The sequence below is a fragment of the Vipera berus genome (genome assembly GCF_964194415.1).
Source record: "Vipera berus genome assembly, chromosome: Z".
In the NCBI taxonomy this organism is placed as follows: domain Eukaryota; kingdom Metazoa; phylum Chordata; class Lepidosauria; order Squamata; family Viperidae; genus Vipera; species Vipera berus.
In genome coordinates this window covers 130,087,068-130,113,406 of record NC_138205.1, presented here as the reverse complement: position 1 = coordinate 130,113,406, position 26,339 = coordinate 130,087,068, and the positions used below count along the sequence as shown (strand labels likewise).

The 26,339-nt window shown below is 46.4% G+C and overlaps 1 protein-coding gene and 1 long non-coding RNA gene across 3 annotated transcripts in view; one reads left to right on the top strand and one right to left on the bottom strand.

Moving 5' to 3' along the window:
- LOC308677644 overlaps positions 1-26,339 on the bottom strand; it is a 792,073-nt gene that overhangs the window by 229,934 nt on the left and 535,800 nt on the right. The window lies entirely within an intron of this gene.
- On the top strand, positions 24-25,764 carry SNAP47 (synaptosome associated protein 47). 2 transcript variants are annotated; one of them, XM_081344221.1, is made up of 5 exons: positions 24-77; positions 9,744-10,378; positions 12,300-12,778; positions 18,837-18,973; positions 21,698-25,764. In XM_081344221.1, the coding sequence occupies exons 2-5, from the start codon at positions 9,882-9,884 to the stop codon at positions 21,842-21,844; spliced, it is 1,260 nt and encodes a 419-aa protein (XP_081200347.1). In that variant the 5' UTR covers positions 24-77; positions 9,744-9,881; the 3' UTR covers positions 21,845-25,764. The 2 variants fall into 2 exon arrangements, with proteins under 2 accessions (XP_081200347.1, XP_081200348.1); XM_081344222.1 differs by lacking the exon at positions 24-77 and adding an exon at positions 8,244-8,720.

Below are 26,339 nucleotides of genomic sequence, written 5' to 3'. Positions count from 1 at the left end.
AGGGCTGCGGGAGTTTGTGAGAAAGACGGAGCGGATGGCGGCTCCCCTCCTTCCCGTCCGCCTTTCACGAGCGACCGGTGAGGAGTCTCGGTGGGCGCGACGCGGGCATGTGGGCCGGGTTGGTGCTGCCCTACGGAGCGCCCCCTTCCCCAATTTCTCGCCGTGAGGGGCTCCCGGGGCTGGCGCAAGGGCTGCCGGGAGTTGTAGTCTGAGGGCGGGGGGAGGCCTAAGGAAGGAGGGGAGAGGTACAGGCCTTCGCGCCCTCCCCCCTTCTGTGTCGGGCAGGGCAAGGTGGGGGAGGGGAGGGGGCCTCTGGAAAGGTCAAGGCAAGGGGGGAGCAGCGGGATCCCCAGTTGCCCCCATTGAATGGGGAAGGGTCGCCCCTGGCCCCAGGAGCAGCTGATCCAGATTAACTGGGGAACCGGCGTTCGCATCCAGAACAATGGCAAATAGCAATGGCAGATCACAAAGCAGCATAAAGACAGTATATAGGTGGCATATCTGTGTGTTTGTGAGCCTGTGTACCAATGGCAGATCACAAAGCAGCATAAAGACAGTGTATAGGTGGCATATCTGTGTGTTTGTGGGTCTGTGTGTGTGTGTACCAATGGCAGATCACACAGCAGCATAAAGACAGTGTATAGGTGGCATATCTGTGTGTTTGTGGGTCTGTGTGTGTGTGTACCAATGGCAGATCACACAGCAGCATAAAGACAGTGTATAGGTGGCATATCTGTGTGTTTGTGGGTCTGTGTGTGTGTGTACCAATGGCAGATCACACAGCAGCATAAAGACAGTATTGTTGTTGTTGTTGTTAGCTGCGAAGTCGTGTCCGACTCATCGCGACCCTATGGATAACATTCCTCCAGGCCTTCCTGTCTTCTACCATCTTCTGGAGTCCCTTTAAGCTCACGCCTCCTGTTTCAGTGACTCCATCCAGCCACCTCATTCTCTGTCGTCCCCTTCTTCTATTGCCCTCAATCTTTCCCAGCATTAGGCTCTTCTCCAGTGAGTCCTTCCTTCTCATTAGGTGGCCAAAGTATTTGAGTTTTAGCTTCAGGATCTGGCCTTCTAAAGAGCAGTCGGGGTTGATCTCCTCTAGGACTGACCGGTTTGATCGCCTTGCAGTCCAAGGGACTCGCAGGAGTCTTCTCCAGCACCATAGTTCAAAGGCCTCAATTCTTTGGCGCTCAGCCTTTCTTATGGTCCAACTTTCACTGCCATACATTGCAACTGGGAAGACCATAGCCTTGACTATACGCACTTTTGTTGACAGGGTGATGTCTCTGCTTTTTAGTGTGCTGTCTAGATTTGCCATGGCTTTCCTTCCCAGGAGCAAGCGTCTTTTAATTTCTTGGCTACAGTCCCCATCTGCAGTGATCTTGGAGCCCAGGAAAACAAAATCTGTCACTACCTCCATTTCTTCCCCATCTATTTGCCAGGAATTGAGAGGGCCAGATGCCATGATCTTGGTTTTCTTAATGTTTAGTTTCAACCCAAGTTTTGCACTCTCCTTCTTCACCCGCAACAAGAGGCTCTTTAGTTCTTCTTCACTTTCTGCCATTAGAGTGGTATCATCTGCGTATCTTAGGTTGTTGATATTTCTTCCAGCAATCTTAATTCCAACTTTTGATTCATCTAGCCCTGCCTTTCTCATGATGTGCTCTGCATATAAGTTAAATAGGCAGGGCGACAGTATACAGCCTTGCCGGACTCCTTTCCCAATTTTGAACCAATCAGTGGTTCCGTGTCCAGTTCTCACTGTTGCTTCTTGACCCGCATATAGGTTTCTCAAGAGACAAATAAGATGGTCTGGTACTCCCATCTCTTTAAGAACTTGCCACAGTTTGTTATGATCCACACAATCAAAGGCTTTAGCATAGTCAATGAAGCAGAAGTAGATGTTTTTCTGGAACTCCCTAGCTTTCTCCATGATCCAGCGTATGTTGGCAATTTGATCTCTAGTTCCTCTGCCTCTTCGAAATCCTGCCTGTACTTCTGGTAGTTCTCGATCCACATACTGCTGAAGTCTAGCTTGTAGGATTTTAAGCATGACTTTACTAGCATGAGAAATGAGTGCAATGGTGCGATAGTTTGAACATTCTTTGGCACTGCCTTTCTTTGGAATTGGAATGTAAACTGATCTTTTCCAATCCTGTGGCCACTGTTGAGTTTTCCAAATTTGCTGGCAAATTGAGTGTAGCACTTTTACTGCACTGTCTTTTAAGATTTTGAATAGCTCAGCTGGAATACTGTCACCTCCACTAGCTTTGTTGTTGCTCAGCTTTTCTAAGGCCCACTTCACTTCACATTCTAGGATGTCTGGCTCGAGGTCAGTGACCACCTCATTGTGATTATCTGGGACGTTAAGCTCATTCTTGTATAGTTCTTCTGTGTAATTTTGCCACCTCTTCTTAATCTCTTCTGCCTCTGTTAGGTCCCTGCCATTTTGGTCCTTTATCATGCCCATTTTTGCATGGAATGTTCCCTTCATCTCTCCAATTTTCTTGAAAAGATCTCTGGTCCTCCCTATTCTATTGTTTTCTTCTATTTCTTTGCACTGTTCATTTAAGAAGGCATTCTTATCTCTTCTAGCTATTCTCTGGAATTCTGCATTCAATTGGGCATATCTATGTTTTTCTCTCTTGCCTTTCGCTTCCCTCCTTTCCTCAGCTATTTGCAAAGCTTCCTCAGACAGCCATTTTGCTTTCTTGCATTTCTTTTTCTTTGGGATGGTTTTGGTTGCTACCTGTTGTACAATGTCGCGAACCTCTGTCCATAGTTCTTCAGGCACTCTGTCTATCAGATCTAATTCCTTAAATCTATTTGTCACCTCTACTGTATATTCAACAGGGATATGTTTTAATTCATACCTGAGTGGCCTAGTGCTTTTCCCTACTTTCTTCAGTTTAAGCCTAAACTTTTCAACGAGAAGCTCATGGCCTGAGCCACAGTCAGCTCCTGGTCTTGTTTTTACTGACTGTATAGAGCTTCTCCATATTTGGCTGCAGAGCATATAGTCAATCTGATTTCTGTGTTGACCGTCTGGTGATGTCCATGTGTAGAGCCGTCTCTTGGGTTGTTGGAAAAGAGTGTTTGCTATGACCATCGTATTCTCTTGACAAAATTCTATCAGCCTGTGCCCTGCTTCATTTTGTACTCCAAGGCCAAACTTGCCTGTTATTCCAGTTATCTTTTGGCTTCCTACTTTAGCATTCCAATCCCCCATGATGATAAGGACATCATTTTTTGGTGTTACTTCTATAAGGTGCTGTAAGGCTTCATAGAACCGGTCAATTTCATCCTCTTCAGCACTGGTGGTTGGGGCATAGACTTGGACTACTGTGATATTGAATGGTTTGCCTTGGATTCGAACTGAGATCATTCTGTCATTTTGAGGATTGTATCCCAGTATTGCTTTTCCTATTTTTTTATTGACTATGAAGGCTACTCCATTTCTTCTGAGGGATTCTTGCCCGCAGTAGTATACCTGATGGTCATCTGAATTAAATTCACCCATTCCTGTCCATTTTAGTTCACTGATACCTAAGATGTCGATGTTCAGTCTTGTCATCTCTTGTTTGACCACGTCCAGCTTGCCTTGATTCATGGATCTTACATTCCAGGTTCCTATGGAGAAAAAATCTTTACAGCATCGGACTTTCCTTTCACCACCAGATACATCCACAGCTGAGCGTCCTTTCGGCTTTGGCCCATTCGCTTCATTCTTTCTGGCACTACTAGTACTAGCCCTCTGCTCTTCCCCAGTAGCATATTGGACGCCTTCCGACCTGAGGGGCTCATCTTCCAGCGTCATATCGTTTTGCCTTTTGGTACTGTCCATAGGGTTTTCATGGCAAAGATACTGGAGTGGGTTGCCATTTCCTTCTCCAGTGGATCACATTTTGTCAGAACTCTCGGCTATGACCTGTCCGTCTTGGGTGGCCCTGCACAGCATAGCTCATAACTTCATTGAATTACGCAAGCCCCTTCGCCACGACAAGGCAGTAATCCATGAAGGGGAAAGACAGTATATAGGTGGCATATCTGTGTGTTTGTGGGTCTGTGTGTGTGTGTACCAATGGCAGATCACACAGCAGCATAAAGGCAGTATGTAGGTGGCATATCTGTGTTTGTGGGTCTGTGTGTGTGTGTACCAATGGCAGATCACACAGCAGCATAAAGACAGTATGTAGGTGGCATATCTGTGTGTTTGTGTGTGTGTGTGTGTGTGTGTGTGTGTGTACCAGTGGCAGATCACAAAGCATAAAGACATCATCAGACAGTATGCCGCTTGGGGGGTGCGTGAAAGCCCTAATAAGCAGGCATATACATAGAATGAAGGCTACTGCTAGACTTGTAAGCCGCCTTCAGAGAAGGGCGGGATATAAATGGAATTAAAAAAAAATATAGGTGGCATATCTCTGTGTTTGTGGGTCTCTGTGTGTGTGTACCAGTGGCAGATCACAAAGCAGCATAAAGACATCATCAGACAGTATATAGGTAGTATATCTGTCTGTTTGTGGGTCTCTCTGTGTGTGTACCAATGGCAGATCACAAAGCAGCATAAAGACATCATATACAGTAGAGACCAGGGGTCTTCAAACATGGCCGCTTTATGGCTTGTGAACTTCAACTCCCAGAATTCCTCAGCCAGCATGCCTGGCTGAAGAATTCTGGGAGTTGAAGTCCACAAGTCATAAAAGGGCCAAGCTTGAAGACCCCTGGTATAGATAGTATATCTGCATGTCTGTACCAAAGGCAGATCACAAAGCAACATAAAATATCAAACAGTATCGATAGTGTTTGTGTGTGTATCTATGTATACCTATATATAACCCGAAGCAGAGCAATTAGATTCTGTATTAGCTTTATACAGGCAGTCCTTGAGTTACAACCACAATTGACTCCAAAATTTATGCTGCTAAGTGGAACATTTGTTAAGTGAGTTTTGCCCCATTTTATGACCTTCCTTGCCACTGCTGTTAAGTGAATCAATACAGTTGATATGTTAGTAACACAGTTGTTAAGTGAATCACTGCAGTTGGTAAGTTAGCCACACAGCTGTTAAGTGAATTTGGCTTCCCCCATTGACTTTGCTTGTCAGAGGTTCGCCAAAGGTGACTACAGAATCTGGGACACTGAAACCGTCATGAATATGAAGCAGCTGCTGAGTGTCTGAATTTTGATCATGTGACCCTAGGGATGCTGCAACTGTTGTAAGTGTGAAAAACAGTCATAAGCCACTTTCTTCAGTGCTGTTCTAACTTCGAACAGTCTCTAAACAAATGGTTGTATGTTAAGGACTCCCTGTAATTAATTTCCCACAAGTGGGAAGAGGTAAGCACCCTTGTCCAGTGGATTCAAAATACAAAATGGATGGTTTGACCAGGCATCTTGCAAAAAATAATTGGCAGGTATTAGTGTAGTTGTGGTCATGTTTTCCATTTTGTATGCAATTAACATCTCCATAGATACCTATTTTACTCTTATATCTATTTATCAACCTTATATGTCACCTATCTTACAGAATAACAGAATTGGAAGGGGCCTTGGAGGTCTTCTAGTCCAACCCCCTGCTCAAGCAGGAGACTCTACACACCATTCTGGACAAAGGCAACCCCCAGCAAATTACCGACATTGAATAAATTGCAATGTAAAATATTAAAAGAATAAGCAAAGCTCTTCAACTGAAAAAAATCAAATAATAATAATAATAATAATAATAATAATAATAATAATAATAATAATAATAATAATAATATAAAGTTGGAAGGGACCTTGGAGGTCATCTAGTCCAACCCCCTGCTCAGGCAGGAAACCCTATACCATTTCAGGCAAATGGCTGTCCAGTCTCTTCTTAAAAACCTCCAGTGTTGGAGCATTCACCACCTCTGGAGGCAGGTTGTTCCACTGGTTAGTTGTTCTAACTGTCAGGAAGTTTCTCCTTAGTTCCAGGTTGCTTCTCTCCTTGACTAGTTTCCATCCGTTGCTTCTTGTCCTGCTTTCAGGTGCTTTGGAGAATAGCTTGACTCCCTCTTCTTTGTGGTAGCCCCTGAGATACTGGAACACTGCTATCATGTCACCCCTCATCCTTCTGTTCGTTAAACTACACATACCCAATTCCAGCAACCGTTCCCTATATGTTTTAGCCTCCAGTCCCCCAATCATCTTGGTTGCTCTTCTCTGTACCCTTTGTAGAGTCTTGACATCTTTTTTACATCGTGGTGACCAAAACTGGATGCTGTATTCCAGGTGTGGCCTTACCAAAGCATTGTAAAGTGGTATTAGTACTTCACTTGATCTTGATTCTATCCCTCTGTTAATACAGCCTAGCACTGTGTTGGCTTTTTTGGCAGCTGCAGCACACTGCTGGCTCATATTGAAGTGATTGTCTACTGGGACTCCGAGATCCCTCTCACAGTTACTACTGTCGAGCAAGGTACCACCTATCCTATACCTGTGCATTTGGTTTTTCCTGCCTAAATGTAGAACCTTACTTTTTTCACCATTGAATTTCATTTTGTTAGTGCCCAGTGTTCGAGTCTCTCCAGATCTTCCTGTATCTTAAGCCTATCTTCTGGAGTATTGGCTATTCCTGCCAGCTTGGTGTCGTCTGCAATTTAAAATAAAACTAAGTAGGATGGAGAGTTAAGGAGTAAAGCGCGCAGAGAGAACATTTGACTGTATAAATATCTATCCCATTGACCACCAATTGCTATATAGCTAGTCCTTGACATACCTCAACAGCCATTTATTTAATAACTGAAGTGACCATGGCTTGGAAAAAAAAGTGATTTATTACCATTTTTCACCCTTAGACTGTTGCAGCCATCCTCATGGTCTCGTGATCAAAAATTCAGACGCTTGGCAACTGACTCCTGTTTATGATGGCTGCAGTGTCCCGGGGTCATGTGTTATCCCCTTTTGTGACCTAAGGGAAGCCAGATTCACTTAACAACCGTATTGCTAACTTAACAACTGCAGGGATTCACTTAACAATTGCAGCAAGAAAGGTGGTAAAATGGGATAAGATTCACTAACCTGGCTCTTTGAGCTTTCCGGCCCAGGCTGAGAGTTTTTAAATGGGGTTTTATATTTGTTCAGGGATTAAATTTAATTATTTTAACTGTCTTTAACTTTTGTATTGTATTGACGTTTTTAAATACTTTGTAAACCGCCCTGAGTCCTATGGGAAAAGGGCGGTATATAAATTCAATAAACTAAACTAAACTTTCTCGCTTAGCCTTGGAAATGTCAAGGACTACCTCTTATAAGTATGCTTCCAAGGAGTGACAGCAGTCTCCCCAAATCTTCCTGGCTAATAAGTGAAACGTTTTGCCTTTAACGATCTTGTTTTCTCTGTTCTATATTGGCATGTGTCTGTGGTACAGCTTGTACTTAGGTTGCATTTCCTGGCTGACTCTCTATGAATAATTTAAAATTATGTTTTTAAAAAAAACCAACCAGCTGCTCTGCTTCGGAGTAAACAAGGAAATGCCTTGATATTTTAATATTCCATTTCACGGACAGTTCCTTGTAGGCTTCCTTCCGGAAAAGGGCTTATAAAATACGTTTGTTGGTCCAAAGTGTGATTTATTGGCTTTGCTGGAAATATTGCATCATCTTTACATTGTACAACCGCTCCTTGCAGCAAAGAAAAAACATTTTTAATTCCATAAAGGCCCCTGTTGTCCCAAGGGAAAATCCTGGGCTAGGATTGCAGACATGAATTCAAATCCTACGTTGGCCACGTGAAAGCCAGCTGTGTAATTTCAACTCAAGTCACTTTCTATCTTGTCAACCCAACCCACCTTGCAGGGTTGTTGTTGAGGGGAAAATAGGATAAGGAAGCTGTCTTGGATACTGCCTTGGATTATTTGTGAGAATAATAAAGGCGGGAGGCATATAAATTAAAACAAAAAATAACCAGAAGTACGGGTCCTCCACTTACAACAGTTCATTGAGTGACCGTTTGAAGTTACAGCGGCACTGAAAAAAGTGGCTTCTGACCATTTTTCACACTTACAACTGTTGCAGCATCCCTTTGAACGCCTGATTAAAATTCAGAGGCTTGGCAGCTAACTCGCATTTACGACGGTTGCAGTATCCTAGAGTCATGTGATCCCCTTTTGCAACCTTCTGACAAGCAAAGTGACTAACTTAACAATTGTAGTGATTCAGTGGCAGGAAAGGTCATAAAACGGGGCAAAACTCACTTAACACATGTCTCACTTAGCCACAAAAATTTTGGGTCCGGTTGTGGTCGTAAGTCGAGGATTACCTGTATCAATACAAGATCTGGTTTCCTGATGTGATGTTGACTGTGGTTGGCATGTGATGCCTGAGCAAAAATAATATCCTCAGTTTCATCATGTGCGAAAATGACTAGCCAGATAGTAAATAGGTGAGTTATACTTGGACAGTGAATCATGAGATCAAAAAAATATATATATAATATTTAGTATCCTCCTTTGACGTTCATTTTCTTGTGCTATGGACAAACAGTCAAATGCCTGCTTTGGACCATCATTTTTCCCCCCCAAATACCTCTTTTCTAAGTTTTAGATGCGTAGTGAATTTTATGTAGGTTGAAAGGTGTTTGTTTTTTTTTGATCTGTACAATTTGGGGCAATTTTTGTTGGGCTCCGGGATCAAGAAGCCTCAGTCGATAACAATTTTTAAGCTGCCAGAAACGTCTGAATCCACCAACAGACCAGGTAAATGGGGGAAATTTATTAATACAGATATTCCTTGACAGATATTTAGTGGGTTGTGTAGAGGAGATGAAAACAGCCAGACCAAACGGGTAGACCTAACTGTCTTTATTTGCTTTTATTCAGATAGGTGATCCTGTGCATATGCCTAAATATTATTCCAACGTCTGTTCTTACTAATGAAGGGTTGAGTGTTTGAACTGGCTTTATTTTAAAAAAAACACACAAAAACCTGTCTTTTGCATGTAGTAACTTTGCCAGCAGTCATTGCATTGATGACCTTCACAGCTCTGTAAAGGAAACCTCGACACATAAGCAGAGTTGTGGTTTCGCTTAGCAACCGCAGTTACACTTAGCAACTGCTTCGCTTAATGACCGGATTGCCTGTGCCATTTGGGGGTGACTAAACGAGGACTGCCTGTAGAGACTTAGAATTCGTTTCTTCTGCAGCTGATTTGCAATTTCTTAAGTAACAAATGCGTACAGCAAGTCCTCAACTTACAACATTTCATTTAGCGACCGTTTGAAGTTACAAGGGCACTGGAAAAAGCGACTTGTGACCATTTTTCACACTTAACGACCGTTGCAGCATCCCCTTGGTCACGTGATCAAAATTCGGACCATTTGCCAAGCCGAGTTAACGGCTTGAACAATTGTGTTACTAACTTAACAACTGCAATGATTCATTTTAGCAATTGTGGCAAGAAAGGTGGTCAAATGGGGGGGGGAAACCTTAACAAGTGTCTCGCTTAGCAACAGATATTTTTGCTCAGTTGTGGTTGCAAACTGAGGACTACCTGTATGCAGGTACTCCTCAACTTACAACCATTTGTTTAGTGACCGTTCGAAGTTACAACGGCACTGATTAAAGTGACCCGTAGTGACCAAATGGCGACATTCAGAAGAACGCAGTTTCAGATATTCAAAAGTCACAACTGGGGGGGGGAGGGAATCTGGAATGAGCGAGTTCACCTATTGGTGCCTTAGAGTCTCACGCCATTATCTCCACCGGCGTTTTGAACACAGGTGTTTGTCGTGAGGCTCACGGAAGGCGAACGAACCTTGTGTTAATTGCACATCGCTGATTACACAATTCATTTGATCCTTGGGAGCCGTCAGTTTGTTTCCTGGAGGAGGAGGAGGAGGAAGGTAAGGAATAAGGTCATGGATGAGAACGTCCAGATTCACAGGTGGTCCTGTTCCTATTATCTCAACTCGGAGAAGCAATGGGTGCCCGGCAAACTCCTCCTGACGCCAGTTTCGGTCAGATTCACAGCGGACAGATCCGGAGAGGTCGTGGCCAGTTTCCCCCTCTCCTCCATCAGCGAGATCAAGAAAGAATCGTCCGCCTTAATCTTCAGTTCCCTGACAATTTTGGAGAGCGGCACCAAGCATTGGTTCAGCTCCCTTCAGCCCAACCGGAATGTGATCTTCAACGTGCTGGAACACTTTTGGAGAGAGCGGCTCCTGGCGCCAGAGGGACCTCGGGCGCAGACGGCCTGCGTACAGACCCCCAAGGGCAAGGAGCTGACCGGCTTGTTGATGGGATCTCAGAAGCGCCTGGAAGATACCTCGAAGGTGCTGGAGCACCAGGGCGAGCAGTTCGACAACATCGTGAAAGGCCTGGACAAGATTGAGTCGGAGATGGATGTGGCAGATAGGTAGGGCGACACGCCAGGGGTGCTGATGGCGGCCAGGGGTGTGTGTGATGTGGGGATCCTCCAGGTGGGGCGTAGGGCTGGCGGGGCGCAAGGAGGACGTCGGGAGGTGTCCTTTAAGTGGAGGAGTCATGGAGGACCCTTGTTCTCAAGGACCACTGGAGAGCCACACCTTAAAAAGAGGTAAATAATTACCGTATTTAGATTCAAGAATACTTTCTCCCAAAACGAACAGCTGCATTGGGGACAGGACGACAATTCAAGGTCAGTTTAATATAGGAAGGCCTCAATTTACGACTGCAGTTGTGATGGGAAGACAGACAGTTTAGGACAGGAGTTGTTGAGGTGCTGGCCTAGAAATCAGGAGACAAATGAGTTCTAGTCCTGCCTTAGGCCTGAAAGCCAGATGGGTGAGTTTGGGCCATTTACCTGGAGAGGGTAAGTTCTAGTTTCAAATTAGGCCTGAAAGCCAGCTGGGTGACTTTCGGCCAATCATCAGGTGACGTTGAGTTCTAGTCCCGCCTTAGGCATGAAAACTGGCAGGGTGACTTTGGGCCAATCACCAGGAGGCATTGAGTTCTAGTCCCGCCTTAGGCAGGAAAGCCGGCTGGGCGACTTTGGGCCAATCATCTGGTGGCGGTGAGTTCTAATCCCATTTTAGGAATGAAAACAGGCCAATCATCAGAGACGGAGAGTTCTAGTCCTGCCTTAGGGACATAAGCTGGCTGAATGACTTCAGTCCAGTCCTTCCTTCTCAGACCAGCCCACCTCACAGGGTTGTTGTGGGGGAAATGGAGGAGGAAGGAGTGTTTGCACTCTTCACTGCCTTGAACTAGTTACAAAAATGATAAAGGTAGAATAAAAAATATTAATAAAAATCTACTAGTTAAAAATCGTGGCGCTCGTGACTGGAGTGATTTTATTACCTTTTTTTTGTGGTGCTAAGAGAGCGCCCCACTTGCAAACGTCAACCCATTCATTCAAATGGCCATTTATTTTATTTTTTGCCAGAAAGTGACCAAAAAAAACCAAAAAAATCACAAATAAGTAATTGTGGCACTGCATGATGCTGTAACCGGTCATCAGTATTACTGGTGGCTAAGCGCCCGACATCCAGCCCCGTGACCCTGGGAGTGGGCTGGTCATGTGACCCATTTATGACCCCTTAGTATCCCAGGCACAGGAGGTGGGGTCTTTCACTCCTAATGAGGGATACCAGGTGTTCCTCTCCAGAACATCTGGAAGTCACATATTCCCTTCCTTGGATTTGTTGTGCTTTCCATGCTGGCCTTCGTTATCTGACCAGACATATACACAGATTACGTCCTCGACTTACAGCAGTTCGTTTAGTGACTGTTACAACATTGCTGGAAAAGTGACCTAGGACCATTTTTCACATGGCCACTTGGAGACTCCCCGTGATCAAAATTCACACATGACAAATGTATTACTTTAGCGACGTAAATTTTGGGCCCAACTGTGGCCGTAAGTCGAGGACTACCTGTACAGGCAGTCCTCAATGTACGATCACAGTTGAGCCTCAAATTTCTATTGCTAAGTGAGACGTTTGTTCAGTGGCCTTTGTCCAATTTTACGACCTTTCTTGCCACCCTTGTTAAGGGAAACATTTTAGTTGTGAAGTTAGCCACACGGTCGTTAAACGAACCTGCCCCCCCACCAATTGACTCTTGTCACAAGGTTGCAAAAGGGGATCGCGTGACTCCGAGACGCTGCAACTGTCATAAATACAAGTCAGTTGCCAGAGTCTGAATTTTGATCCCGTGACCCTGGGGCTGCTGCAATGGTCATGTGAAAAACGGTCCGTAAGTCCATTTTTTCATTGCTGTTGTAACTTCGGTCACTAAAAGAATGGCCGTAAGCCGAGGACTACCTATGTTTCTGATCTTTCTTCCTTTCCTCACAGGTTACTGTCCGAACTCGAGTCTCCATCTTGGTGGCCTTTTGGTGGGAAACTGCCCACCAGAGCCGTGTCCGAAGCAGGAAAGGTGACGGAGAAGCCCTCCGGGAGCAGAGATGGCGTCCTACTGCAGATCCCCGTCATCGTCACTGACCGTGCTGATGCTCACGCTCAACCGGGCAGCCTGGCCCTCCTGGTGTCCGGCCTGAGGATCTGCGGAGCCAACTCCCAGCTGCTCCACTGGTTTGAGAAGCAGGAGGTGGACGAGGTCAGGGTCCACACGCCGTACGAGATCTGCGTCCGCCAGAGGTTCATTGGCAAGCCGGACATCTGCTACCGGCTCCTGTCGGCCAAGATGCCGGAGGCCATCCCCTTCCTGGAGATGCAGTTCAGCAAGAAGATCCAGTTCTTGCAGGACGCCGTGGGGCTGGCGCCGGGCAGGAGGGCTTCCCCGGAGGAGTTGGGCGGCTCCATCTGGCAGGCAGGTAAGAGAGCGGAAGATAACCAGAATCTGATCAATAATAACGAAAGGACTCGCACGCAGGACCCAAGCCGGGCCAGTGCGGACCTAGGTTGTGTCACCATCCAGATCACGAGGAGTGTTAGCTGGCCCTTGATTCACATCCAGCCGTTTAGGGACCATTTGTGGTTACAATGGCTCTGAAACAAAAGTGACTTAGGGCCGTTTTTCACACGGCCGTGGCAGCATCTCCCTGGTCACGTGATCAAAAATCCCAGCCTGAAATCCTGGTTTCATACTTATGACAGCAGCCGCATCCCGGGGGGGGGTGTATCACGTGATCTCCTTTTGCGACCTTGTGACCGGCGAAGTCAATGGGGAAGCCCGATTCGCTTAACAATCCTGTTGGTAACTTAACACCTGCAGTGAGTCACTTAATAACGGTGCCTAAGAAAGGTCGCAAAGTGGGGCAAAACTCACTGAACAGCCGTCTCACTTAGCAGTAGAAATTTGGGGCTGTGCTGTGGTTGTAAGTCAAGGACTTCCTATATACTGATCAGGCTTGGGGGTTGATGGCCATCTAGTGGCTATTCTGAGTTGAAAAACCAACAAGGCTAAATTTTGGGGAAAGGACAACCAAGCCTCTGAGTCTAGCCCTCCTTGCTGGATTGCTGTTAACTAACGTAACCATGGCAGTGATTCACTTAACAACTGTGGCTGGAAAGGTGGTCAAATGGGGCAAACCTCACTTAACAATTGTCCCACTTAGCAACCGAAATCTTGATCCCGGACTGGCTTTCTGCGTAGGAGCAAGTTTAGGATGCTTCAAGTATTCTTTTGACAATCTTTGGATGGCGATTTACCTTGTAAACAACCATGGCTATTGGGGAGGGGGTTTGGCAGTGGTGGTCTATATTTGGAGCAGCTAAAAAGTTACTTTTCTCACGCTGCAAGACAATTGCTGAAGCTGTCGGTAGACCTCAACTTAGCGGCCTTAATGGAGCCTGCTCATTGTGGTTAGAAATCATGACCGTCATAAAGCAGGTCGCGTGATCGGGCTCATTTTAACGACATTTTTTGGCGGTGGTTGTTTAGCGAACAGGACAGTCATCAAGCAATCCTGTTCACTATGTGGGGTGTAATTGCCCAAATTTTGTATCATAAATTGCAATTTTTAAAAAAAATTAATTCTAATCGCATCATTTTTAAATACCTTCTAACGCATTTTCCAAATTCTAAAAAGTGTAGGAAGAAAAAAAAAATTCTGGTCTGTTATGCTTAAAATAGGAGTTTTAGGCCCTTAAAGCAAGCTGGGCATTAGCAAACCACGTTCCGTTGCAACCCTCTGCTGAAATTTCAGGACTGCAAAGATTAGAATGTTCTTTTGTTGATCGGTGGCTGAAAAGGCTTGTTAATTTTTAAACGAAGGAGTTCTGGGCATCAGATGGTAAAATGCCAGTCTAACTCCCAAGAGGCAGAAAGAACATTCTGGTTTTGTTCATCCTGGTTCAATTCACGACACAGCAATAACAGTTACTAAAAATAATTTCTGTGTCGAGTCCTTTTTAACTGCTCCTTGTTGTGCATAAAACGGTTTTGCATTCATAACTTATTCTAATGTCCTTCCTTTCTGTTGTCGCCAGCATCAATATAAGGTAGTAGCAATCTTATCAAGAATGGCTCAACGTTGGCTTGTTCCCTTTCTCCAAAACTCAGGCTTGTCTTTTTTCAACTGAGAATTGCCACTAGGTGGCGATCAACTACCGCACCTGTATCATTCGGTATATGGGTAAGTCCTCGACATACGACCGAAATTGATCCCAAAGCTTCTGTTGCTAGGCGATACGGTTGTTAAGTGAGTTTTGTAACATTTTACAATCTTTCTTGCCATAGTTGCCCAGTGAATCGCTGCAGTTGTTAAGTTAGTCACACCGTTGTTAAGTGACTCTGGCTTCCCTCATTGAGTTTGCTTCAGTTGGCAGTGTGAAAATATGTGTGTGTATACATATATGTATGTGTGTGTGTGTGTGTGTGTATATATATATATATATATATATATATATATATATATATATATATATATATACACATACATATGTGGGTGGGTGGGTATGTATACATACATACATACATACATACATACATACATACATATATATATGTTAAATGCTTGTTAACTGTTTATATACACACACATACACATTATATATATATATACACATACATATATATATATATAGAGAGAGAGAGATTATATACACACACATGTATATTGAATGTGTGTGTATAGTGTGTATATATGTATACAGAGTATATATACTGTGTGTATGCGTGTAATGTATTTATGTGTGTGTATAGATAGAAAGGAAAGAAAGAAAGAAAGAAAGAAAGAAAGAAAGAAAGAAAGAAAGAAGAGAGAGAATTTCCTCCAGTATTTCACTAGTAACGTATTTTGTTCTTTCTTTCCTAAAGAGGTTAGGGTTAGGGTTCAAGCTGGCAAATTTGATTTGATTCATCTTCTATTTATTTTTTTATTTTTGTTGGCCTGTCTCCCAAAGCCAGTGCGAGGCTTTTAATGGGATCTTGCGTGAAGAAATACATAGGTGTAAATTCTTGCTGCTTTGCCACTGAGAGTCTCAGATTTAATCCAGAGCCATTTGTAGCCAGACAAAGAGCAGCATGACTTTTGAACATCGCTCTGAAAAAGAGGCCCCTGAATTTAAGCTGGAAAATGCAGTCATTTAATCTCTTGAAACAAGGAGAATTAAACCAGCTTCTTCCCTCCTGGCTGATGGATCCGATTTATATTCTGCCTTTTCTCTTGAGGACTTAAGGTAGCCCACAGGGGGATTCAGCCGATTTTCCCCGCTGGTCGTTAAGTGAATCGCCAAGATCATTAAGTGAGCCTGCAGTTGATAAGCCAATAACTGCAGTGCCTTTGCCGAAAGCCAGAAATAGGGATCTTTTTATGGGGGAGGGGACCGTCATAACTCTGAATGCTCATTAAGCGACCGGTTGTAAATTGAGGACTACCTGCGTAGGTTTTTTTTCTCACCCTGTGAAATTACATGCAGGTGGTCTTCGACTTACGACCACAATCCAGCCCCAAATTTTCATCGCCAACCCAGAGAGCTGTTAAGGCCCCATTTTACGACCTTTCTTGCCACGGTTCTTAAGTGAATCTCTGAGGTTGTTAAGTGAGTCACAGGTTCGTTGAAGGTCACAAAGGGGGTTATCCCATCACACGCATGCACACACACACACACACACACACACACACACACACACACACACACACACTGCCACCGGCGTAAACATGAACTGATGAATTTTGATCACAGGATCTTGGGAGATGCTGCAACGGTCGTAAAGTGTGAAAAATCAGTCATAAAAGCCCCCCCACACACACACACCTTCCCCCCCTCCCCTGAATGCCATTGGTACTTCAGACAGTCACTAAATGGGTGGTTGTGAGTCAAGGGAAGTTTTACACCTGTACCGCTTGGCTGGGCAGGCTTCGGGCCACGTTAAATTTAGGCCGGCATCCATGTTCTCCCCTTGTAGCCGAGATGCCCCAGGTCTCCCGACCGAATAATTCCAGGGGATTAAGAGTCTGCAGTAATTAACTCCTGGGGGGGGAAGGGGGGGAAGGTTTGTATTTTTAGCTGCAGCTTTTGTGTCTGCCTTTTCCATTAAGTAACACAATCCCGAGCTGACACCAGCCCAAGACCCCAGCGAGCGTCAGCTTTTCAGCCTGGCTTCTGGCCTACAGCCCGGCAGCTGTCGTGGAGGAGGTGGGGTGGGGGGGCTTTGGGGCAGCTTCCTCTAAAGGAGGCTCTTTTCCCCACCCCACCCCTCCCCCCTGCCCGCCTCGGCCCCCAGCCCAGAATATCCTGTTTCCAGCAGAGACCCTGGCCATAGAGAGGCGGGTGTGTGTGTGTGTGGGTGTGTGTGTGGTGAGTGTGTCTCAGCAAGGAGTTCACCCTTTGCAGCTCCTCACTGCAAAGTCAGGCAGTCCTCAACTTATGACCACCCACTTAGCGACCGTTTAAAGCTACAACGGCACGCACAGGTAACAACAGGTGTCATTTGATGAGAGTGCTGTACGAAGAGGGCCAGTAAACCTTGATTGACTTGTATTTTATTTTACTTATTGACCAAAGGGAAAACACACACATACACAAACACAAATTAATAAAAATTCCTACAGGTAGTCCTCGTTTGGTGATTGAAGTTGCAGCAGCAGTATAAAAATTGACTTAGGACTGTTCCTCACGACTGTTGCAGCATCATGTGGTCAAAATTCAGATGCTTGGCAACTGACTCATATTTATGACCGTGGCAGTGTCCTGGGGCCATGTTTGCAGGCCTTCTGACTAGCAAAGTCATTGGGGAAGCCAGATTCACTTAACAACCGTGTGACTAGCTTAACAGCTGCACTTAACAACTGGAAGAAAGGTCACAAAATGGGGCAAAACTCACTTAACAGCTGTCTCGATTAGCGATGGAAAATGGCTCAGTTGTGGACACAAATCGAGAACTCGGCTGAGTTTAGCTTCCAGTTGCACCTTTGTGCATGGAGGCATTGCACGCAAGACCCAGCAGTTGTCACTGTGTGGCTGTGTTCTTTGTCAAGTTGATGAATAAAATCCCTGCTGCCTGTTACAACTTTGTCACCCGAGACCACTGCCCTGCTGCAAGTCCTCAGTTTGTGTCCTCAGCCTGCCCATCACAGTCATAACTCATGACGGCCATAGCTCGGCTCAGTTGCGTGACAGATCCGGCTTTTATGATTTGGTGGTTTTTTGTTTTTTTTTTGCATTCAGTCGTTAAGTGAAGCAGTGGTTTTGCCGAAAACCAGAACAAAATGCCTGTTTTCAGCCAAAAAAATAAAGTTGTGTGACTGTGGGATGCTCCCAACAGCCATGAATGTCTGCTCATGGGACCATGAGGGCATTAACTACTGGAACTTCCTATCCAGATCAAAAAGTGCCCCCAGGAAGGTCTGTTGTAACTTTGAACAGTTGCTAAGTGAACGGTCATAAGTCGAGGACTAACCATAATAGAGCCTTGGTGGAGCAGTGGGCTAATGCCTCCTTAAGTAACACCAGCTGCCTGCAATTAGTGCAGGTTCGAGTCCCACCAGGCTCAAGGTTGACTCGGCCTTCCATCCTTCCGAGGTAGGTAAAATGAGGACCCAGATTGTTGGGGGCAATTAAGCTGACTTTGTAATAATGCCGCTTGGGGGGGGGGGGCGAAAGCCCTAATAAGCAGGCATATACATAGAACGAAGGCTATTGCTAAGCACATTGATTTGTGCTTTAAATTGTAAGCCGCCCTGAGTCTTCGGAGAAGGGCGGGATATAAATGGGATTAAAATTAAAATTAAATTAAAAATAATCCATTTTCTCCGCCTTGGCAGCTTTCAGATATGTGGACTTCAACTCTCAAGGGAAGCACAGACATATGTAGATAGTCCTTGACTTAAGGTTGGTCACAGCATCCCCTTGATCAGGTGATCAAAATTTAGGGGCTTTGCAACCAGCTTGCATTTGCACCATTCATCTACCCATCCTTCCGTCTTATTATCCATCCATCTATCTGTCCATTGGTCCCTGTTTTTCTTCCGTCTGTCATCCATCCATCCATCTCTATTCTCTTTTCTCCATCCACCCAACCATCTTATCTGTTTTTCTGTCTATAATTCTTCCATCCGTCATCCATCCGTCTCTGTTCTCTTTCTCCATCCATCCATCTCTTATGTCTGTCTGTCTGTCTGTCTAGTCTTCTGTTTCTATTACCCTTCCATCCGTCTGTCATCTACCCACCCATCCTCCTGGCTCCCTGTTCTCTCTCTGTCTATCTGGCAGCTCATTTCGCCACCCCCTTGTTCCACAAGAGCAATTCTGGTCGCAGTTGTGGTCGTAAGGCGAGGACTGCCTGGACAAACGCTTTTGCCAGCACTTAAAGCCCTTCTTGCAATACATCTGTGCTAGTCCAGGCTCAGCTGTGCCATTTTGTGCCATTAAAGGAAAAAAATAATAACGATAGGGCTTTTCTGGCACCTGCTTCTCTTCTTGCAGCCACTGGGTTTGTGGGGAGCCTGGTTCAATCCGGATCGACGCCGTCCTCTCCGCGAGGAAGCGCAGACAGCCAGCAGGCTCAGGTGCAGAAGGAGAAACAGGTGGTCTCCCAGAGTGAAACGCAGGAAATCCGTCAGGTACGTCCAGAGCTCTTTGGAGCAGGCAGCCAAGCAGCCAACACAGTCAAATAGAATTCCTTTTTCCATTTAGCAGCCCTCCCTCCATCCCGCCTCTGGAAGAGAGAAGGGTGCAAATAGGCATGCTTGGAAGGGAGCTCACATTCACCCAAGCCTTAGCATTCAGACGTGTACTTAGGAGAAAGAACCGTGTTCACGATAGAAGAGAATGTTTATAGCTCAGGGTTGACCTGTGAGGGTCCTAGGTGCCCTCTGAGCTGGGTGGTTTCCTTGCAGACGTTTCAGGACCCAACTAGGGAACCTCATCAGTGCCAGAAGGGAGGAGGAGGAGGAGGAAGGAAGGGAGGGTGGGAGGGAGGAGGAGGAGGAGGAAGGACTGTGGGGGTCCCTGGTGCTTCCTGAGCTGGGTGGTTTCCTTGCAGACGTTTCAGGACCTAACTAGGGAACCTCATCAGTGCCAGAAGCGAGGAGGAGGAGGAGGAGGAGGAGGAGGGAAGGGAGGGTGGGAGGGAGGAGGAGGAGGAAGGACTGTGGGGGTCCCTGGTGCTCTCTGAGCTGGGTGGTTTCCTTGCAGACGTCTCTTTGCCCAACTAGGGAACATCATCAGTGCTGGAAAAGAGTGGGGTTTGTGGAGAGGAGGAGGAGGAGGAGGTGGTGGTGGCGGCCGGCCGTGGTCTCTGAACTTATTTGTTTCCTTGCAGACGTTTTATGACTCAACTAGGTAATATCATGGGTGCTAGAAGTGTTAACCTCCCTCCCTCCTAGCACTGAGGACGTTCCCTAGTAGTTGGCTTGTGAAACCTCTGTGAGAACGTCTCCCACCCAGCTGAGAGAGCTGCAAAGACACCACGGAATTTAAATTGTATTCGAACACCCTCCTCCGAAATAGCGATAGGTTGAGGGATACCCCTGGCATTGGGTGGGCCGAGATCCTAACCGCAAAACGATTGCGCGCCACCTGAACTCGGGACCTTCTGCAGGGGGGAACGTGTGTCGGTCAGAAAACGTCGGCTTCGTGCTGCCAAGCAAGCCTCCCCCTGGGGCCCGTTGCAGCCGGTTTTACGGAAAGCCTCCTTAAGGCCTTCTTGAGAGATCCGGAAATCCCCCCCCCCTTCTTGGGATCTGGGATCCACCCAGAGCTCCCTAGTCTATTCGGGGCTCGGTGTGTGTGTGTGTGTGTGTGTGTGTGTGTGTGTGCGATGTGGGAAAGGCTTTCGTGGTCCTTTCTCCTGCCTGCCGCCTCCTCCCCGGGGTTGAGCGTCATGTCAGCGCAGATGATGGGAGGAGACAGGATAATGTTAGTTTATAGTCTGTGGTGGGAGACCTCCTGCCGGCTCCGGTTTCCCCTCTTCTGCTCGGAAGGGGGGTGGGGGGTGGCGGACCTCAAGCTTTTGGGTTGTCCTTCCCTCCCCCTCCCCCCCCTCCCCACCACCGTTCGGGTCAGTTATTTGGAAGCCAGCCCCGTTCTCTGAAAGTCTAGACTGGGGAAGAAGGGCAGTCGCTGTCAGCCAGGCCAGGCTGGGCCGGTTGGCCTGGAACTGGGTGGGCTGCAGCTGGCAGGTGGAAAGCCAAGGAGGTCGGGCCCAGGGTCTGCGTCCCCCGCCTCTCTTTTGTCCGTCCATTGATCCGTCCGTCCGTCCCTCTCTTATTTATCCATGCGTCCCTCCCCGTCTCTCTGTTTTTATATCCCCCCCCCGTCTCTTTCACACACACACACACACACACTGCTCCTCTTTCTCCGTGTCTAATTCTTCTTCTCCTTTCCTTTCATTCTCCCCTTTTTCTCTTGATCTCCACCTTCTTTCCTATTCATCTTTCTAATTTCCTCCTCCTCCTCCTCCTCCCTTCCCTTCATCCTCCTCCTCTTCTTCTGTCCTCATCTCCCTTCTTCTTCTCTTTCTTGTCTGTCTCATCTTCCTCCTCTTCCTCTACTCCTACTCCTACTCCTCCTTCTCCCCCCCCCTTTCTTTTTTTCTCTAAAGGAGAATATTTCTAGCACAGGGTTGAAATGAGGCGTCCTTGGTACTCTCTTGAGTTGGACACTAGCCCTGATGATGTTCCCTAGGTGGGTCGTGAAACGTCTGCAAGAAAACCACCCAGCTCAGAGAGCACACAGGACCCCACAGTCCGTCCTTCCTCCTCCTCCTCCTCCTCCTCCTCCTCCTCCTCCTCCTCCTCCTCCTCCTCCTCCTCCTCCTCCTCCTCCCTTCTAGCCCTGATGATGTTCCCTAGTTGGGTCATGAAACGTCTGCAAGGAAGCCACCCAGCTCAGAGAGCACACAGGGACCTCACAGTCCTTCCTCCTCCCCCTCTTCCTCCTCCTCCTCCCCCCCATTTCACCCTGAATCTTGCCCTTCTTCCCAGCATCTCCAGGCCTCAGCTGGAACTGGGGAAGCAGCTGAACCCTCTGAGCAAAAAGGCCAAGGTGTTCCGGGTTTGCCTCGTTCTTGGAAACGGAGGCCTTGGACAAGCTCACCCCATCTCCCTTTTAGGAGCCAGTTTGATTTCCACTTACTCTTCCTTGTGCTCCTGAGTCTGGTTACACGGGTGCCTCTACTCAGGACCCTAACCCCCACCCCCACCCCCACCCGTCCAGATAGCGGCTGCACATCGAGGACTTGCCTGGGTGCCCTACCAGACTCTTCGAGGCGACGTCCCCCGACAGCAGGTCAGGCCGAGGCTCCTTCTTTCGCTGACTGCACTTGCCACCTCTTCCCTCCCCAGATCCTTCGGAGGCTGAAGTGTTTGGCCTTGGAGACCGAAACGGAGCTGGAACGGCAGGACGAAAGCCTGGATGTTATCACGTCCTCCGTGGATCAGGCTACCATGAGCATCCACCGGCAGAACCGCAGAATCCGGAAACTGACCTAGGACACACACACACACACACCCCTCCTCCACAGCGAGAGGATTTTGGCAGCTGGGAAGCAGCGGTCCCCATTCGTCCTGTGGGGCCAACTCCCGGGGGTGTCCTTTAGCTTGGCTGGGGTCACATTGGTTGACTAAAGCCAAAAAAAAAGAAAACCCCAACAACAACACACACACTCACAAAAGAGGCAGCCCCCCTCCGATTGGGGTGTTATGAAACAAAGGGGATTAAGTCTGGTTTAAGTCAGAAGGGAACCAAAGTTCCAGAGTTGCAAAGGAAGAAGGAGCAATCTTACGGGGGGGGCCCTTCGCCACGTTGGCACCCAGGAATTTATCCATGCCGTGGAGAGGATCTCCGGCAGCGCATGGGAACGCGGCCAGGTGATTTGCAAAATTTTCATTTAAATCACCTGTTGGACCGCCGGTTCTCTTCGTTGCCTCCAGAGAACCCCGGCCACAGTCTTCGTCTCTTCAGGGAATGCCTCCTGTGGTTGTGGATGCTCCATCTCTGGAGGTTTTCAAAAACAGAGCGGGATGCTACAAGATCTCTTATCTGGAGCAGGAGGTTGGACTTCCGAGGTCCCTTCCAGCCCTAGAATCCTATGTTTTATGTCCATTTAAGAAAAAGAAGAAGAAGAAAAAAAGATGGCCTTTGCTCTACGAGATTCCCCTCAAGAAGCCATCTTGCTGAAGTGAACATACAGACAAGCCAGCACTTTAAAAAGACGCCCATCTACTTGCATCTACTCAAAATGTATGCTTCCAGTCTGGCTTCTTTAAGGCTGTGGTTTGTTTAAACCTCTTATGTAGGCTTGCCTGGCCCTTACAAACCCGGAGGAGAACCATTTAAGCAATCTGAAATGGCAGGCATGGATAGGCTGCCTGCATCTCGCCAACTGATCAGCACGGATATTTATTTTATTTTATTTTATTTTAAAAAATCTAAGCCAGTGACCAAACTGCCTGTTGACCTAAAGGCCTGTTAGGGTCCTGGAGAGAGAGAGAGAGAGAGAAAAGTCTTATTCCTATATATTTATTTCTTTTCCCCAACCAGGGAAAAATAGGGGCTCTCACTATTTCTGAACAGCCCTTAAGATAACTCTGAGCACTTTTAACTATGGAACGTTAACACAAAAGGGAACGACTGCTAATATTAGTCCCGTAATGTTGGCATCTATCTTAATCAAATGCATTTTACGGACTTTGTCATCTTTGGGAAGAAAAATAAAAATATTGTACGTAACCATTCCTGAAGGCGATATTACACAGAGCAGAGAAAGAAATTTGGGGTGGTGATTTTTCAGCGGTTCTTAACACGCTGCAATTTTCTGTTGCTGTTGGTTGCTGTCAGAAATGAAAAGAGTTGGATCTCTGGCAGATTTGGGGATGATTAACAACGGAAACCACTGGATAGGAACCCGGAAGCGTTTGGGGACCCAAGCTGGGGGAAAAAAAAGAGATTTCTTTTGAGTAGCAGGATTTGAATTTGGGTAGAATAAAAAGACAAGTTGGCTTCCGTTTGGGCTGGTGAGATGCATTGGTTTTAATGCAGACAGAAGTTGAGCTTTATTTTAATCTCTGCTGTGTCTCAAGCTCAGTAATTTTAAGATGGGTGGTCCTCAGCACCCAGAATCCCCCACCAGCATGCTTTAAGATGGTAGGACTCGGGATCCCCCGGCCAGCCATGTTGCCTTGGAATTCTGGAATTTGAAATCCACCCATCTTAAAAGTCACCATTGTAGTTTTCAACATACAACCATTTGTTTAGCAGCTGTTTTAAGTGACAACGGCAGTGAAAAACGCAACATGCAACTAGTCCTCGCACTTGCGACCATCGCAGCACACACCACCACCCCACGCTTCCTTGATTTGAATTTGGGCAACCAGCATATCTGTACGATGGTTGCAGGATCCCGGGATCGTGTGATTACCATTTACAATCTTCCCTGCTGGCTTCAGATGAGCAAAGTCAAGGGGAGGGGGGAGGAGCTGGATTTGCTTACTGACCACTTAATACCACCAGTACTTCACTTAACAACCGTGACAAAAAGGTTGTTAAAATGGGTGCGACTCACTTAACACAACCGCCTCGTTTAGCAACGGAAATGCTCGTAGCTGTGGGCTGTCCGTGCTCTACTAGGTCTGGCCTGCAAAAAAATCCAGATGATGATTAAAAGGTAATGCTGGGTTTCCAACGGTGCCCGGCTGAACCCGTCTCCCAGAATTCCCCAGTCAGGCGATCATTGCTTAGAATTATGGATAGTGAAACCGTCACCTCTGGATTGGGGCAGACTGATCTAGCAATTTCTTCCCAGTTGTGTTACGTGAGCCGTTCCTTCGGGTCGTCCTTGCTTAATGGCCACCATCTCCTCCAGCAGTTTTGGTTACTCTGCTTGTGACGGGCTGGCAACTTCCCTTTCCATCGTTAAATGAAACGTCACAAGATCACAACAATCTCCCTTCTACTTTTCTCCATTAGTGGCGCTTGTCGCGGGCCGGTTGCTAATCACAAACACCTGATAATCGTGTTAATTGCAGGACGCTGATGGTCATAAGTCCGAGGATTGGTTACGAAGCTTTAACACCGTCACAACGGTCGTTCAGCCAGGACCACCTGTGCAAGTTCTGCCTTTGTCCTTTTTAATCTGTAAAGAGAAAAGAAATAGTTGCTTCTTAAGGTGAATTTGTTGACTACACATTATTATATTCCAATTTTTTTTGCTAAGGGTGAGCCGTTAAATTACTTTCTGGGGTGGGGTGGGGTGGAGATTAAGGTCAGGTTAAAACCGCAGCAGCTACAGGCATTTTTTTTTTTTTGCGGTCAGTGAAAGCAAAACAATAATGTGGATTTCTTAATCTTTAAATTACATTTCTCAAACCCTGGGTTGATTAGATTTTTACGTGCAAAATCTTGGTCTCTTGTTTCACAGCTGGGGACTGGGTGGGTGGGTGGGGCTGCAAAGACCCGTTCCTTTTCATGCAAATTAACTGATTCAAACTTAGTTGTGCTAAAATCCATCCCCAGAAATCGCTGGGACAGATTACAGGAAGTCCTCGACTTACAACTGTTCACTTATTTACGACAGCACTGAAAAAAGTGACCTTGACCGTTTTTCACACGACCGTTGCAGCATCCCCATGGTCATGGTGATCCAAATTCGGATTCTGACTCATGACGGTCACAGTGTCCTGCGGTCACGCGCTCCTCTTTTGCAAGTACTGTCAACGGGGCAGCCGGATTCAATTAACAACCGTGCTCCTCACCTAACAAACCACCGATTCACTTAACAATGGTGGCAAGAAAGGTCGTAAAATGGGACGAAGCTCACTCAACAACCGTCCTTGCTTAGTTGCAGAAATTTTGCGCTCCGTTTTTGGGCATTTAAGTCGAAGACTCTCCGTAGCTCTGATTAGCTTAAATGTCATTGATTTGGTTTGGTCCTCCTTAATCATCGCTTGCCAATTCGCTCCTCTTTTACTCATCCTGTTCCAGGAAAACCTAAGTTTACGAAGGATTGTATGCGAAGGGAATTTTTTTTTGCACTATATATGTATATAAATATATACTATTTACTTTCTGTCTTTTTAATTCTGCCAGTTTTGTTTTTTTTAACCACGATTGTGTCTGGAGTTATTTATCTGGCGGTGTTTTTGTTTTTGTTTTTTAAAAAAAACTCAGCACTTTAATTTATTGGACACTATTTATGCAGAGTTGGGACGTGCAAAGGGATAAAAACTGAACCAGTTCCATAGGAAAACCTGGAATTAGCTCACCGGTCGCAATATTTCACACATACACACATTAAGGTGGTAGGGCAGCTCAGTGACGTCAAGCTGTGTTTCCCAAATCTGGTTGTAGATACTCTCATTAACTGATTTGTCTGTAACGTGTTCTTTCTTGATAAATAAAATGAACGACTAGCTTAAAACCTTGAGTGGTGTCTTTTCACAAACACTCCTGCTCCAGATGCCGGTTAGCAAATGTCCTTGACACTTGTAAGAAGGGATCTGCCATCCCCGCCCAGGTCTCAGGTAATTTATGTGTTTTCAGGTAGTCTGAAAACTTATTTCTCTTTTTTAAAGGAGGATATTTATGCCCAGGTAGGGACGCGGTGGCTCAGTGGGTTAGGACGCTGAGCTTGTCGATCCGAAGGTCGGCAGTTTGGCGGGTCGAATCCCGAGTGCCGCGTAGCAGAGTGAGCGCCTGTTACTCGTCCCAGCTTCTGCCAACCTGGCAGTTCGAAAGCACGTAAAAATGCAAGTAGAAAAATAGGGACCACTACGGTGGGAAGGTAACAGCATTCCGTGCGCCTTTGGCGTCTAGTCATGCCGGCCACATGACCACGGAGACGTCCTCGGACAAGCGCTGGCTCTTCGGCTATGAAACGGAGATGAGCACCGGCCCCTAGAGTCGGAAACGACTAGCACGCATGTGCGGGGGAACCTTTACCTTTTTTATTTATGCCCAGGATGGAAAGGAAGCATCCTTGGTGTTTTC